We start from the raw sequence: 14,828 nt of genomic DNA, 5'->3' as shown, positions 1-14,828 counted from the left end.
CAGTCAGTATTGTCCTTACCTGTCAAGGTAAGTACTTTAACCCTCACGACTAATTAGCCGTATTTGTCTGCTACAAAAGTGTAGCCATGATTGCAGCACTTAGATATAACTGTTTTGAAAGCAGATGTGTGCTCATGTGCTCAAAGAGAGAAAAAAAACAGTATATTTTAAGAGAACTGTAATTCACCATGCCAAACAGACAAACTGACTTATTTGCTAGTTTATTAATTATACTGCCATCTAGCACCACAGTAATACATCCTATCTTTATATATTATTAGAACTGAGGTACTGATTCAACTTTATTGTCATTTTGGAGGTGATCTATCATCTGTCCTCAGCAGAAAGGATGGTCAAAAATATGAATGCCTCTCAGCATAAGGCAATACATTGCATCAGCACTAAAAACTACAGCCTGCTAATAAAGTTCTTTATTGGGGAGTACAGGTTTAACAGGCATATTTAAGAGCCAATCACATTCCCCTGTTCCATTGAATTACAAACTATTACAGATTTTTAAAAAATATTACAGTCTAAAAGTAAAATCATAATACTCCTACTCTTTTAATTATTTTTCAGTATCCTCACATTCCCCTACCTTTCACTCTGATAAGAACTGAAACATTGTCATACCCCTTACATAGCATCAATCTCTCCATGTCAATGTTCAAACAAGAAAACAAAATAAATAAGAAAGTAAATAAAAAGTAAAATAAATGGTTGATATTTCCCAAATAATTTGTCAGAGCTGCCTATCATGTCACACATGATCTTTCCTGTTTCAGAATAAAAGACATTCTTAAGCCACTGAGAGGTGATCTGGCTTTCTACCGAAGTCACCAATTATTGCAATAAAGGGACAGTTCTTAATTCATGTCTTAAATATTATGGACATAAAATTGTCTTACCATGGCATCTAGCTAGCTGTACCTAATAAGCTGACACCTGAGCGTATCTTGCACAACAAGATCTGTGATCTGTGGTGGGAGGGTTTTGGCTCATTTCACTGAGTTAATGTTATCGCTGCTTGATTTATTGTGTATTTTATCACCACAGATTACTTCACGTTCACCTGACCTGCAAGACCTAGTGTCAGTGAGTAATCCATGTGGTTAAACCGAGGGCATTCAACACCTCTATGGTTAAAAGGCACCGCTGGGATTCGAACCCAGGATCTCCTGTTTACTAGACAGGCGCTTTAACCAACTAAGCCACGGCGCCGTTGTCATTTCCTCCGCGTGTCAACCTTCAGCCACGAAATAGAGCTGTGCCCCTCGCTATAGGGCAGTGAGGGTCAAATGTGCCACATTCTCAAAGCGCCTCACGAAAATACAATTGAAAAATAAATTCAAAGCCTATGTTCGTCTCAGGGGAAAATCAAAATAAAATTGTGAAAAATGCTCATCATTTTGTTTTCAGAAAAGCTGTCTTTAGTAGCCTATCATAGAAAACTGGGAAACTAGAAACTAGCAAGATACAGTGACGTGGAAAAAACTATGTCACTGTAACTTGGTTTTGTCCATATCCATAAAACTGTCATTTTTTCATCTTACTAGTTGTAATCTCTAAAGTCTAACAACTTCCACAGCACTTTCTCCTCTTATCCTGCTGATATTAGGCTACATGTCTGAGCTAATCATGACCACTGGACTGGTCATGGACTCCTCTCTTCTCTGGAGCCCTGATGGTTAGCTCATTAAAGGCCATAATAAGTTTATTTATACAGCACTTATCAAAATCAGAAATTACAAAGTGCTTTTCAAGGCAGGCATAAAAGGGAAAAAAGAAACTACAAGTTGGGTGACAGTTTTTGCTTTTGAGTTGTTCATCTTTTCCAAAATAGACAATCTTTGAGTAAAGCTAACTCGAGGATTGACTGGTCTCTAACCACACATATGCAGTGGGCGGGCTTTAGGGTAGGATCTGTATCCGGCACGCACACATATACACACATACACACACGTGTGAGAAAAGCTGTCGTTGAATCCTGCTCCGGTATCTTGTAAACCTCACCAGACACAGGTACGTTAAAGCAGCTTTCTGGGAAGAAACAACAACGCGTTTCATGTTGTTTACACCGAGGTTTGCGCTTAGCTTTGCTGCTAGCTATGTTAACCTCAACCATTGGTGTTAGCCAGCTAATCGATGGCCATGCCGATGCGCTAGCAGCTCTGCTAACTTTTTGAGTGCTCAGCAGTATCTCCATTATGTCTCTTAGTGGCTGCGTCAAGCTCGGGTCCGTGAAGAAGTCTCTGCAGGTGTTCATCAGCTCAGAGACGAGACGTGTTTCCCTGAGTCACAGTTGTCTGTTGCTGCCTCATCCTCACAAACGGTAAGTAAGTGGCATCATTGTCTAGGCCATTAACGTCAGTGTTGTTGTCTTTACTCGTGTTAACACCGCAGCGCAATGTTAACAGCTGTTTTTTGAGCTGATTTCAGTGACATCCCCACACCTCCACGGAGTTTAGAAACATGTGAATAGTCAAAAAATGATGTAGCATAGGCCAAGTTTTCCTGATATTAAGAGGAAGAGGACTTTAGCTTACACACAGCTACAAACATGTCAAGTGTGATGATTTACATTGTGATTTAATGTAAAGCAAGGATGCAAGAGTCCTGCTGACTAGGCAGCATCATATTACTAACAAACCTAACATAATAGATATGTGTTGATATTATCAGATTAGACTCGGTCAGCGGGCTATCTTCTTGATCGTTGTCTAGCTCTTTCTCAAAAAATGTGATTTGGTAGGCACCTATATATTACTTCATGCACCCGCAAGCCCCATATGGCCTTGTGTCACATTTTTTTTTTTTTAATTGAAGATTCCTCCTTGATCTAATGTGGCTTTGATTTGTCACTTTGGACAAAAGAATCTGCCAGATGAATACATTCTTATGGCTATTTTTCCCCACTGTCATGTTAGCTCTGAAACATCACAAATGGACCTATGTGTTGTCTATTCACTGGCAGTTCTTTCTGTGGGAAAAAAAAACTCAGATCTACTTTAAAGTAAAAAGTTACTCTGGACCGGATATAAATTACAGGAGGGCCAGCAAGCTCATAGAAAGACAGTAGGTAATTGCAACAGTAATCATCAATGAGGTGGGAGAGAAAAGTCACCCACATACAGAGTTGAGCATGTTAAATCCCACCTCACTTAGAGAAAGAAATCTAGTCCAATTGGGACTTTATGGCGTCTTGGTGGCTGAGGGGTTTAATCTGCTGGCCATGTGATCTAAACATCCCGATCCCTGGTTCAAGTGCAGTAAGGGTCCTTTGCAGCATGTCAACAAAGATCCCCTCTGCACTCTCTCCTTGTTTTCTTTCAGCTCTGTACTGTCCCCCCACCTAATAAAGGCAGAAATCACATCACCAGTGTATTTTCCTTCCAGAGCCACGGAAGACATTATACAAATATTTTTCCCAATAGGAGTACTACCCATGATAAGTAAACCTAAATTTCAAATGCAAAATTGGTAGGGTATCCCCTTAACTGTCCTCTGTTTATATTTTTGAATTAAAACATGTTTTTTGTGTCCTCTCCCTTCCCAGTTTGGCTCTGATGGCTGAGTCAGAGCCTGTGCCTGTCCAGGTTGGAGAGAAGAGAGGCTGTCCAGAGAACAAAGGCAAAGACACACCGTCAAAGAAACCCAGAGTAGAGAGTGATCACGAAAATGGAGGCCCTCCCCACCAAGACGAGGAGGAGGAGCTCGAGGGCGAAGCGGGCGATGGAGAGGAGGATGGGGAGACCTTTGCCAATATGATGAAGCATGGTCTCACTGAGTTGGATGTGGGCATCCTGAAATACGTCAGTGACCATGAAGGCTTCTCAGGAATCCTGAAGGAAAGGTTCGTCCTCAAGAGTCAGCAAATATTTTGCATAAGTTTCCTCAGTTTGTTTAACAGATGATTTCTTGTGGTTTGTCCTCAGATACTCTGATTTCGTGGTGCATGAAATCAACAAACAAGGAAAGACAGTGCATTTAGATGACCTCTCCATCCCTGCTGTGGCCGAGGTAAGATACCGGATTAAATTTCAATCACAAGTTGTCTCATTAATCTTTTACTAACATGCATAGTTGTTAAAGTTGACCGGGAGGTAATAGGTGAGTATTTAAAATGTGATGTTATTTCCTGTCGAACCTAGTCAGAGATTAAACTTGTTGTAAACTTGTTGCCATGTCTCAAATTCTTCACACGTCTAGACTTGAGGACATGGTGATAAAAATCGTTGTAAATGATATTTACAATGTTAGCAAAACTGATATTTAAAGGAAACATTTAACCTGTTTTCTTCAGTCCTGGATCAGGTCAGATGATGCTTCTCTGTGTTGTTTCTTCTATGTCAGGAAGTCCCAGAGGCTGAACAGCAGCCAAACGAATCTGATGTGCTGACTGAAGAGCAGAAGAAGCAGCTCGGAGAGCTGCAGCTCTTCAAGAATAAAGAGGGCAATGTCTCCATTGAAGTAAGTTTATACTTACTGGATCCCTTTATGACATCAATTAACACTCATGTAATGCCCTTACCCGTTTCCTTAACTTCTGTAGGTGATAGATGATACAAAAGAGAAGAGGACACTGGTTCACAAAGCCATCAAGACCCAGTTTCCTGGTCTGGAGACTAAGACAGAAGAAAAGGAAGGGCGCAAGTTCATAGTGGCGTATCACGCTGCTGGGAAGAAAGCTCTAGCAGGTATGTAGAGAGGCGACAGAACAGCGAGCGAGTCTTAGCCCGTCTGTAACCAGTCAATTAATTTAAAGATCAGAGAGAGGATTTATTGCATGTTGTTTTTTGTCTGCTGCAATGCATGTGGTCACAGCTGAAATCCAGAGCAGTAAAATACAATGCATGCTCTTGTGCGCATGAGCATGATCCACACACCTGCATGATTCTGCCCAGATCTTTACTCATAGTGGTTTTTTTAACCAGCAGCTTTTGGTTATGGACTGACCTTGTTTTTCAGTGGAATGCTCTGATTGAGATTATGACTTGGTTTGGTCAGACCAAACGCTATAAACAAAAATAAGGAAAGCAGAGACACAATATCATGGTGCATTGGGGAAAAAAAAAAAAACCTGCACCTTTGTTGCATAAACCATTTAAATCCCACGCTCCGCTCTCAGGCCCGTGCATGAGACCTCACCTCTGACAACTCGCCCCACAGTCCATAAGAATCTCTTTCTTAGTAACATTATTCTATCCTCCTTTTGCTCTTCTCTGGTGGATAGAGGTCAAAACAACTGCAGGTAAGAACCTATTCTCCACACAGCACAGAGGAAGTGGTTAAAACCCGCATTGAGTTGTGTGTTGGTAACTAGTTGTGCTTAAAATACTCTTTTAATTTCCATCTCGTCTTGCAATATAGTGATTGAAAATGATCTTGATTAAAAGCTGAGGTTTTTGGCACAAAGATGGTTTTGATTGTGGTAACCATGCTCAGAATTGTATGGAAGTATAAAATGTTTAAGAGTATAGCAGGAATATTGGGAAATGATTAAAAAAAAAAAAAAAAAAAGTTTTTGTATTCTTGCGCTGTATTTCAGTCCAACTTTTTTTTTTCTGTGTCCATAAAAGCACCAAGGAAACACTTCTGGCCCAAAAACCGTGGCAGTTTTTGCCACTTTGTCCTGTACAAGGAGAATAAAGACACCATGGACGCCATCAATGTGCTTTCAAAGTTCCTCAGGTGTGATTGCAGCACTTTTCATTTGCTTTGTAACAAAGTGATCATTTAGCAATCGGAGATAGACCAATAGTCTATTTGCCCAATGAAATGTTTGTAGTAGAGAACCATTATATGTATGACGATGCATTTCTTTCTAGGCTCAGACCCAACATGTTTTCCTACATGGGAACCAAGGACAAGAGAGCCATCACTGTGCAGGAGATTGCTGTGCTCAAGTGAGTTTGTGTGATACTGAAGGGAAATCACTACACTTTAGTGCTGTTTTTTTTTTTTTTTCAAATTTTCTGAGGATGATTGTGAATGGCTGATACTGAATATGTTTCATCCTGCCGGTGCAGGAGGTGTCTCTGCTGTTATCAGGCAGATGATCTGTGGATGAGCTCGTTGCTCTGGAGCAGTAATTAAAGAAATCTTTCCTCTGTGTCCCAACAGGATCACAGCAGAGAGGTTGGCTCACCTCAACAAGTGCCTCATGAACCTCAAGCTGGGAAACTTTAGCTACAAAAACCATCCTCTAAAGCTTGGGGAGCTGCAGGGAAACCACTTCACTGTGGTCATCAGGTCAGACCGGAGTTTTGTTAACCTCATTCCTGTGATTTGCTGTGGATGCTGAGTAGCTGTAAACTGGAGGACACATCCAGACAGTTGAAATCTTAATGAAAATTAGTAGTAGTAGTAGTTGGGTAGTTTGCTAACAAAAAGAGGGGAACATACTACACAATAGAAACGAGTCTTACCTCAAATTTGGGCTACCTAACTACGTTGCAGGACCACGTTTAAATTTGTTCATATTCTAGTTCTCTGATGTAATCGTTATGGTCAAAGTGCACTCGCTAACAAACACTGCGTCTACGAGACTATGACTGACGGATAAGTAATAAACTGGTACCTCAGTGTGAGTCTTGTAGCATTCTCCTGGGGTTAAATTAATTCACTTTCACCGCCATGTCGGTGAACTCTCAGATCTGTGGGCGAAGTCCCCCCGGATTTTTATTTAAATTTGGAAATCCCTTTTATGTAGTGTTTCTTTTAGTTTTGCTTCTTGCCTCCATTTTGTAAAAAAGATACAGTATTCTCTCTGAACATACTGTGTCTAGTGTGTGTTAACACTGTATAACATGTTGATGTCCTTGTGTATCAGGAACATCTCAGGAACAGATGAGCAGGTCCATCAGGCCCTGACATCCCTCAAGCAGACAGGTTTCATCAACTATTATGGCATGCAGCGCTTCGGCACCACAGCTGTGCCTACGCAGCACGTCGGCAGGTAAGGTCGTGACATAGAAACACTGGCATGAATTATGACAGGATGGTTTATTCAAGTGTTGTTTTCTCCTTTTGTTACGGACAGAGCCATCTTGAGAAATGACTGGAACGAGGTGGTGGATTTGATTCTGAAGCCTCGTCCTGGAGGTAACAAACTTTGATTTATTTTTTATTTTTTACTCTATTTTATTCCCTCTGTAAAGTATTTAAAATTTCCCTCCATCTTTATTGCTCTCTTCAGCAGAGAAAGAGTTCCTGGTCCGCTGCAGGGAGGAGTGGGCGAAGACTCAGGACCCGGAGGCAGCCCTGAAAAAGCTGCCCAACAAGCGCTGTGTGGAGGGGCAGCTGCTGCGAGGCCTGTCTATGTACGGCAAGAAGAACATCGTCACCGCCTTTGGACTGGTTGGTTTTATGCTAATAATGGTACAACATGAAAAAGAGTCCAAAGTAGGGGTGTCGAGTAGCTCAGTTGGTTGAGCATCCGCCCCATATGCAGAGGCTAAGGTCCTCGCTGCAGTTGACCCCGATTCGAGTCCCGCATTGGACGGCCCTTTGCTGCATGTCATTCCCCCTCTCTCTGCCTCCCCATTTCCTGTCTCTCTACTGTACTGTCAATAAAGGCATAAAAGGCCCAAAAAAAAAAAAAATAGTTACCAAAAATACCAGTTACATTGGGCAGATGCCATATAACCGGATGAATGAGATAAAGCAGGATGCTACTAGAGCTCTCAATACATTTACACATTAACCAACGTTTTATTTACATCCAGCAAGAAAGGTTTCTACTCTCTCTGATGACTGCTGTTTTCTTTCTCCCCCACAGATCCCCCGTAACAACCGTCTGATGTACATCCACAGTTACCAGAGTGTGGTGTGGAACACGATGGTGAGCCGGAGGATCGAAGCCTTCGGCCTGAAGGCGGTTGAGGGGGACCTGGTGCTCAGAGGAAGTTAGTGGTTCATCTTTTCTTTCAGCTCACTAATGTTGATTTTGACATTTTGGGAAATAGGCCTTTTTTCTTTCTTATCTGAAAATCCCAATTTTCTAGTGTTTGATTGGATTAAACAAAAAAGAAATGACATTTTAACAGGTCTGGTAGGCAGATTTAGTTCCTCTGACCGAGCCAGGCTAGCCATGTCCATCTGTTTTCAGTCTTTATGCAACACTAAGCTAACATCATATTTTACATACAGTCAGAGCATATTATTGATGCTCATTTAATTTTCAGCTAGACAGCAAATATGCATTTCTCACAATGCTTTTCACTGTAGCTTCTTTAAAGAATCTTATCCAAAGAATCTTAAATATATTAAACATTTTAACTAATAAACTGTAAGTGTTTTCCAAAATGTTATTATTATTATTATTATTATTTTGTAGGTCCTCCAAAATCATCCAAAACAAAGCATTTCCAATTTGTCAACCTGCTATTATCCGAATTAGGTTTATAGGAGATATAATATTGCAGATTTCCAACCAATAATCAGTGTCGTTTGACCGACTGTGGCAAATATCAAATCATGTAAAATGTGTGTAATAATCATGGGATTATTGACTATTGACGTTGTCTGTGATCTGTTCATGAAGCCACAGCACATGTGCTGTCTGCAGAGGAGGCTGAGAGTCACACCATCCACGACATTGTGATGCCACTCCCTGGGTTTGACGTCATCTACCCCACTCACCACGGTAAGAAGCGGCTCTGTGTGATTTTGATAGCTGTAAAATTAACATTGGGTGGTTTTAACACCAATAATTACACGAATATGGTCACACATGGTTCCTCTATCTTACACACCCAGACACTCACCCGAGGGGCTTTTAAACTCTTTTAATCTTAAATGGGTAAAAATGTTAACAAGAAAACTGCTGATAAAAAGCATGAAAGAAATGTACAACAAAATAAACATATCAGAACTGACTACAAGAAGAAACAGGATTAAAGGAACGTATTAAGTGAATCTACAGCAGAAACATAAATGAAAGGAAAATATTAAATATTTGAATTAGTTGTGTTGCATCATCAATAATTGTTATGTGTTTCTGTCAGTGGGTAAAGGTTACAGGGAGCTGCTCTCTGCAGACAAGCTGGACATCGACAACATGAGGCACAAAGTGAAGGACTACTCTCTGGCTGGAGCCTACAGACGCATCATCATCAGACCCAGCGATGTCAGCTGGTTAGCAGACTTCTCTAGTGTCTTATCTTTAAATGCACCAACACTTAAAGTAATGCAGCTGTTAATTGCGTACTGCAGTTATTTCAGTGCTGTAATTGTGCATAGTGGTCTATATAAACCGGTGTGTTGTGGTGTTTCTGTCTGTTGTGTGCAGGGAGGTGATTCAGTATGACGACCCCAGGATCTCCCTGGTGCACAGTGATTTTGAGAAACTGGAGAACAAACCTGCCCCAGTCTTCAACAAAGGTAAGTTCATGTTTGCCTGTTTGTCTTTAAACTGCTTCTGGGTAGATCTGTGGACTACCATCAAATGTTTTTTCCCAATGTGATTCAGTTAAAAGCCTTTTCTGGGAATTTATTACGGATAGTAGAGAGGAAATGAGGGAGAGTCAACAAAGATTTCCGGCAAGACTCAGAAATGTAGCTGTTCATGGTCGTGAATCAGTTTATGCAGCTAGTTGGACACTTATAAATAAATGTATTATTATTGTTATTACACGTGTAAAACTGTAGGAGATCAGTTTAAACAGATTTTGTCCAGATTTTATTTCTTGCTCCAAAGAAAACAGTTTTCTTGTAACAGCAGGTTACAGTAAATAAGGTCCACTGAAGGGCAGCTCAAAATACGCTTCTACTTCAAAGAAGATGGGGGGAAAAATGGTGACACAATGCAAATTAGTTGCTGAGCATGCAGCAGAGGTCTTCAAAGTTATTGAAAAATAAAAACAATAAATGGTCAAACTGAAGCATGTTGATGCTGTTTTCACCCACAAAAATCCTCAAAATCTTCACTGGTAAGATTTCACATTTTCTGTTGTTTTTTAAAGAAAAACCAGATCTATTAAGACAAGGACACGCAATAGCTGGGCTGTACCATGTCCATCAGTTTTCTAGAGCAGAAATAATAAATTTTTCAAGCAGTAATGCCAAATAGTTGATGTCCCAGCATGAGAAATTGCTGCTTGTTCTTGTTTTGCATCATGGTAAACTGGATATCTTTGGATTGTAGACTGTTGGTCGCACTAAACAATATGTTTCTAACGCCACCTCAGGCTCTGAGAAATTTCCTTTTTCACTGTTTTCTGACATTTAATTGATTATTGGAGAAAATAATTAGCAGATTAACCCATAATGGAAATAACTGTTGGTTGCAGCCCTGTGGTTTTTCCTTTTTCAACTTCGATGATGGTGGCATACGCTTAAAAAGCCAATAATATGTAAATATTATAAGGTGTAAAGATGCATGAATGAGGAGCCTCATGTCTTGACTCCATAAAATAGATATCAAGAGGACAAGGTTGTTTGTAGGGCAGTAACTAACGATTATTTTTATTATTACCTGTTGATTATTTTGTCAGATTAATGTCAGAAGATTGAAAAATGTCCATCACAGGTTCTCATAGTCCAGTGAGACAAAATATCTTGTTTTTGTCCCAAAACCCAAAGATATTAATTTAACTAATTGTTACATTTTGAAAAAAAAAAAAGAACTGATTATCTAAATAGTTTCAGATTAATGTTGCATACATACAATACAGTGTTTCTTTCCATTATCCAACAGAGGGGAAGTACCGGGCTCTGCGGATGGAGTTTTCTCTGCCTCCTTCAACGTATGCTACTATGGCAATCCGAGAGGTCCTCAAGTTGGACACCAGCATCAAAAAACAGACGCAGCTCAACACCACCTGGTTCAACTGAGACTAAAACACACTCCGGCATTGACCAGACTGCTGCTGCAGGCTGCAAAACACCCGACTACTGTGGCTACTAACTGTTGTGAGTGTTTTAAGTGTATTGTGTGTGAGAGAGTTAGTGAGTGAGTGATTGGGTTCTATATGAACCCAAAGTACAAAGAGCAACAGATACCATTATTCAACTGCTTCTTTTTTTTAAATAATGTTTTTACTTGTTCTAAAAGGTTTCATTGCTGCAACGATTCAGCATCTTTTGACAGCGACTTAAGTCAGCCCTGTGCTTTCAGGGTGCTCTCACATACAGTAATCCCTGCTGCACAGGCTGAGCAGCATGCCTGGTTTGTACAGAAATGGGTTTTTGCTTTTTTTTTTGCTTTTTTTTTTTTTTTTTAATTGAATGAAAAGAGAAATAAAAACATTATTTAAAGGTTGAGTTTACCATGTGCAGTCTGTCTTTGATTGTTATTGTTAATGTGATGCTGTGTCTTAACTTGGTTTCTTTCGATCATGAGGGTTTTAGAAATAGTTCTATGTAGTAATAATCTTTTTATACAGAAAGACAAGGGTGTGTCTCCCCCACAGAAAGCCTTTTAGCCACTAATGTGACCTACACTGTCTCCCTCTACTGGCCGTCAGAGCTAAGTGTCTCTCCATTGAAGGATCTGAAATGTATTTTGGGCTCTTTATCAGTCTGCTGCTGGTCAAAACAGACACTGTGGAGCTGACCATCTGGCACTGTGGCATATGCCAGCTGGCAGGACCCAGCTGCCTCCTCAAACCAAATGCGATTACTAATCATATCACTCACCCTGGGGCCATGTCTGCCCTCCTAGTTTTGGATCATTTCTTTATTTTTATGTTTTGATGGTAATGTTTGTAGCATCTATGACCTGCTGTACCAAAGCACAACTAAAGAGGTCTGACTAGATCCCGAGGAATCACATGACCAGAGTCACCAAAAGAGGTAATGGGAGAAACATTATTATTCATTTTTACATCTCACTTTATTTAAACTCAATTTTTATCATGGTGTTGTTCATGATCCAAATGTAAACAAAAGGGTTTCCCCACCACAAACACAGAACCCACTTCATTACTGCTTTTTATTCTGATCAAGAAACACATTATCACATCTAGAAGTAAAATAAATAAGTAAAATATGCATTATGTTAATATCCTTGTAATTTATAGGGAAAAAACTCCAAAGTGAAATGGGGATATTGTCTCGGTTTTTGCTGAATTTGTCTTGAGTCTCACAAAGAGGAGCAGAGTAATGCTGCAGCTTAAGAGGCTGGATGTGAAAATGTAAAACTCTTGGTCTAATCTGTCTGTGCTGAACAAAAGGCTTACACAGGCAGGTGTAGTTCCCAGTCATGAAGAGGATAAGATAAAGTGAATGAAGAGTACAACCCCGTATGCTGTGGGTTTATCATAGTGAGCGTATGCACAACAAAAGCTTGTTAAGCTTCTCCCATCTAATACAACACAATTGAAATTATAACCAAGGAAAATATATGGAGAACTAGTAAAGTTTCAAATATTACTTGAGATTTTTATTTCATATGCCAACATTGGGGACCGTACATTTTGTATGTCACAAAACCTAAGCTCAAAGCTCCACTTAGTAGCTTTTCAGAGCTTTCAGCCACATCATCTTCAGGTCTTCTTCAGTAGAAATGCATCTCTGAAAAGCCAGTAAGTGAGATTATCCTGTTCTACTGCGTATTTTTCTTTTTCAACAAAATCTACAGAGTAAGTAATGGGTAATATAAATAAAGATTAGTGTAGTTATTAAGCAAATCAGGGTGCTAGTGGTGAGAAGAACATGTCAGGCCCAAGCAAAATCAAATTATTTCTTAAATGTGAAACCCACAGAGCAATTACCTGCAAAACTTAATTGTATAATGGAAATCAAAGCTATGTGCGCCACTCGTTTTATTTAATAGATCAATTTAAATGAATATTATTAATATTATTATATGATATTATGAAATGATTAATTCTTAATCAGCTGCTAAATGTTGCATCCTACTGACAGTGATGTAAATATGAAGCTATACTAAATCTGATGGACCATCCTCATGTTTTCAAGGCAGGTGCAGGGCACTGTTGGCACTATTAGGAGGCACACAGTTGTCATAGAAGATCTGGAAAGAGCTTTCAACATAAGTGACCTTCTTCAGGAAGTCCTCCAGCTGCTGCACCGTCATCTCCTGAACCCTATTATTCTCGCTGTCGTTGAGCCCGTAAGCTGCAAACGTTGGCAACTTGGAGCGCTCAGAGTACGGTGCATTGTGGTCAAAATCAATACAACAGTAGGCCGACCAGAGGTAGGTGGGGATGCCCAGGCGGTTGATGTTATGGCGGCGGATTGTGTGACCCGAGGTGGTGATCCCGGTGACCACATAGGCGCTGCCTCGGCAGTAGTTGTTGAGCCGCCTGCGGATGGTGTGCTCGTGCATTTTCCAGGGACCAATGTTGAACTCTCGCACCTGAGGGACCACATTTGTCAGAGTGTAGGTGGCTGCCTTGTCGTCGGGATGGGCCTGGTGCTCGTCTGGATTCAGCTGTCCACGCTCGAAGATGACAGTGTTAGAGTAGTCGTCGAGGACGGCCTGTGCATCTTCAAAACTCTTATGAATGTTTTCAGAAGGGAACTGCTGCATGTCTCTGGGGCCGGACACTGTGGACAGCTGCCAGGATGAACAATGTCATTATTAAAAAGCAAAAAAATCTGTTTACAATACAGTAAATAGATTACAATAAATAGATGACCAAATATGACTAATTCCTGAAGGGTTGCTCCAAAATCTCTTCCCATACACACCTGAAATTTTTCCTATTTAAAGTCCTAAGCTGCATAAACAGCAAATACAAAAACCACCCCTACCTGTGGCTCATACATCCAAGGCACATCTACCTTCTTGGAGCCGTCTGAGCGCTTGAAAATGTACGCAGAATAAACAGGGATGTGGTTGAAGGTGTCATACAGAGTCACAAATCGAGGTTTTCCCTCATAGAACTGGCAGATCTTCTTGAACGGCTGCTCCTCGAGCCCTCGAGGCAGTGTGCCCATGTACAGGAACTGTTTACACTCAGGAGAGAAGCTTTCCTGCACCTCAGCTCCTGCCATCACAACGATAACCAGGCAGATCAGGCCTCGATATGTTATGTGGGCAATCATGACGAAAAGAGTGCAGTATGTCCCCGCGGTGCATTTAATCCCTCTGAAAAGCTGTCCTGCTTTGTGGAGTCAGCCTCATACCATCTCAGGCATATTATGCAAATTCTTATCTTTCTCCCTGTACAAGTGTTCAAACCATTACCATGTTTGAAAAGCCAGTAACCAGCAGCAGTAGCCTTCACCGGCACAGCCAACTCTTTTCAGGGTTGTAGTTCGGCTGGGAATTATGTGAGGCTGCCAAAAGCCATGAAGTAGTCCCACTGTAGTAGCTGTAAAAAAAACAAAAAAAAACAGAACAGGAATGTGACAGTGTCAGTGAAGAAAAGTGCACAGGCACGAAAAATAGCATTAATGATGATTCTCTTCCATTAAAGTATTCCTGTAAGCCCTTTTAACTAATAACACCTGTGATTTACCTGCAATGACAAGTCAGAATGTCTGCTGAGTGTCTGCACCGTCCTGAGAGGTGATGTAATGAACCAAAAGAAGTGAGAACACTTGTGTTCTAGGGGCTTTAACAACATCTCAACTGTGATTAAAGCCAAATTTTAAGGACAATGCAGTCATTTAATATGTTTAATGTTTCAGATCTTGAATTCAAGCCTATTGCTAATTTTGGATGAACAGAGGTTACAGCTGACCGCACTAACTCCATCTGTGCCAAAAGCCTTTTATAGGCATATTATGACATCTTTTATGAAGCTGGCTTAGAGAATGGTTGATCAAGCACACCCAGCATAGAAAAACTTCCTGGTGGCTCCGTCCACTGTAACTGTCAAAACAAAAAAATTAACACTCTCTGCATCGTGCTA

General features: G+C 40.6%; 2 protein-coding genes and 1 non-coding gene across 3 annotated transcripts; 1 reads left to right on the top strand and 2 right to left on the bottom strand.

Moving 5' to 3' along the window:
* Positions 1-1,147: 1,147 nt before the first annotated feature.
* trnat-agu lies at positions 1,148-1,221 on the bottom strand. The gene has a single exon. It is a non-coding gene; the product is annotated as a tRNA-Thr (tRNA).
* Positions 1,222-1,928: 707 nt separating this feature from the next.
* pus7 (pseudouridylate synthase 7 (putative)) lies at positions 1,929-11,209 on the top strand. Its single transcript, XM_022756081.1, has 17 exons — positions 1,929-2,022; positions 2,219-2,332; positions 3,557-3,853; positions 3,936-4,020; positions 4,354-4,470; positions 4,553-4,697; positions 5,580-5,691; positions 5,829-5,906; positions 6,124-6,252; positions 6,833-6,958; positions 7,043-7,104; positions 7,199-7,359; positions 7,781-7,907; positions 8,546-8,647; positions 9,009-9,138; positions 9,293-9,384; positions 10,700-11,209. Exons 3-17 carry the CDS (start codon positions 3,567-3,569, stop codon positions 10,834-10,836), a joined length of 1,890 nt encoding a protein of 629 aa, XP_022611802.1. The 5' UTR covers positions 1,929-2,022; positions 2,219-2,332; positions 3,557-3,566; the 3' UTR covers positions 10,837-11,209.
* Positions 11,210-11,905: 696 nt separating this feature from the next.
* Positions 11,906-14,077, bottom strand: LOC111229824 (endonuclease domain-containing 1 protein-like). Its single transcript, XM_022756296.1, has 2 exons — positions 13,723-14,077; positions 11,906-13,525 (listed from the first exon to the last, which is right to left on the bottom strand). The coding sequence occupies exons 1-2, from the start codon at positions 14,014-14,016 to the stop codon at positions 12,920-12,922; spliced, it is 900 nt and encodes a 299-aa protein (XP_022612017.1). The 5' UTR covers positions 14,017-14,077; the 3' UTR covers positions 11,906-12,919.
* Positions 14,078-14,828: the final 751 nt, after the last annotated feature.

This window comes from Seriola dumerili, unplaced genomic scaffold (genome assembly GCF_002260705.1).
Source record: "Seriola dumerili isolate Sdu_G_001 unplaced genomic scaffold, Sdu_1.0 BDQW01000242.1, whole genome shotgun sequence".
NCBI classification, from domain to species: Eukaryota; Metazoa; Chordata; class Actinopteri; order Carangiformes; family Carangidae; genus Seriola; species Seriola dumerili.
The sequence above is the reverse complement of the archived record's forward strand: the minus strand, read 5'-3'. Positions and strand labels throughout refer to the sequence as shown.

What these genes read in the sequence shown, in the direction of transcription:
- pus7 (XM_022756081.1), top strand. Translation starts at nt 3,567, where the DNA reads ATGGCTGAGTCAGAGCCTGTGCCTGTCCAGGTTGGAGAGAAGAGAGGC. An exon ending in CCTACGCAGCACGTCGGCAG is followed by an intron (nt 6,959 to 7,042) that starts GTAAGGTCGTGA and finishes TGTTACGGACAG; the next exon opens with AGCCATCTTGAGAAATGACT. An exon ending in TGCCCCAGTCTTCAACAAAG is followed by an intron (nt 9,385 to 10,699) that starts GTAAGTTCATGT and finishes ATTATCCAACAG; the next exon opens with AGGGGAAGTACCGGGCTCTG.
- LOC111229824 (XM_022756296.1), bottom strand. Translation starts at nt 14,016, where the DNA reads ATGATTGCCCACATAACATATCGAGGCCTGATCTGCCTGGTTATCGTT. An exon ending in CTTGGATGTATGAGCCACAG is followed by an intron (nt 13,526 to 13,722) that starts GTAGGGGTGGTT and finishes TCATCCTGGCAG; the next exon opens with CTGTCCACAGTGTCCGGCCC.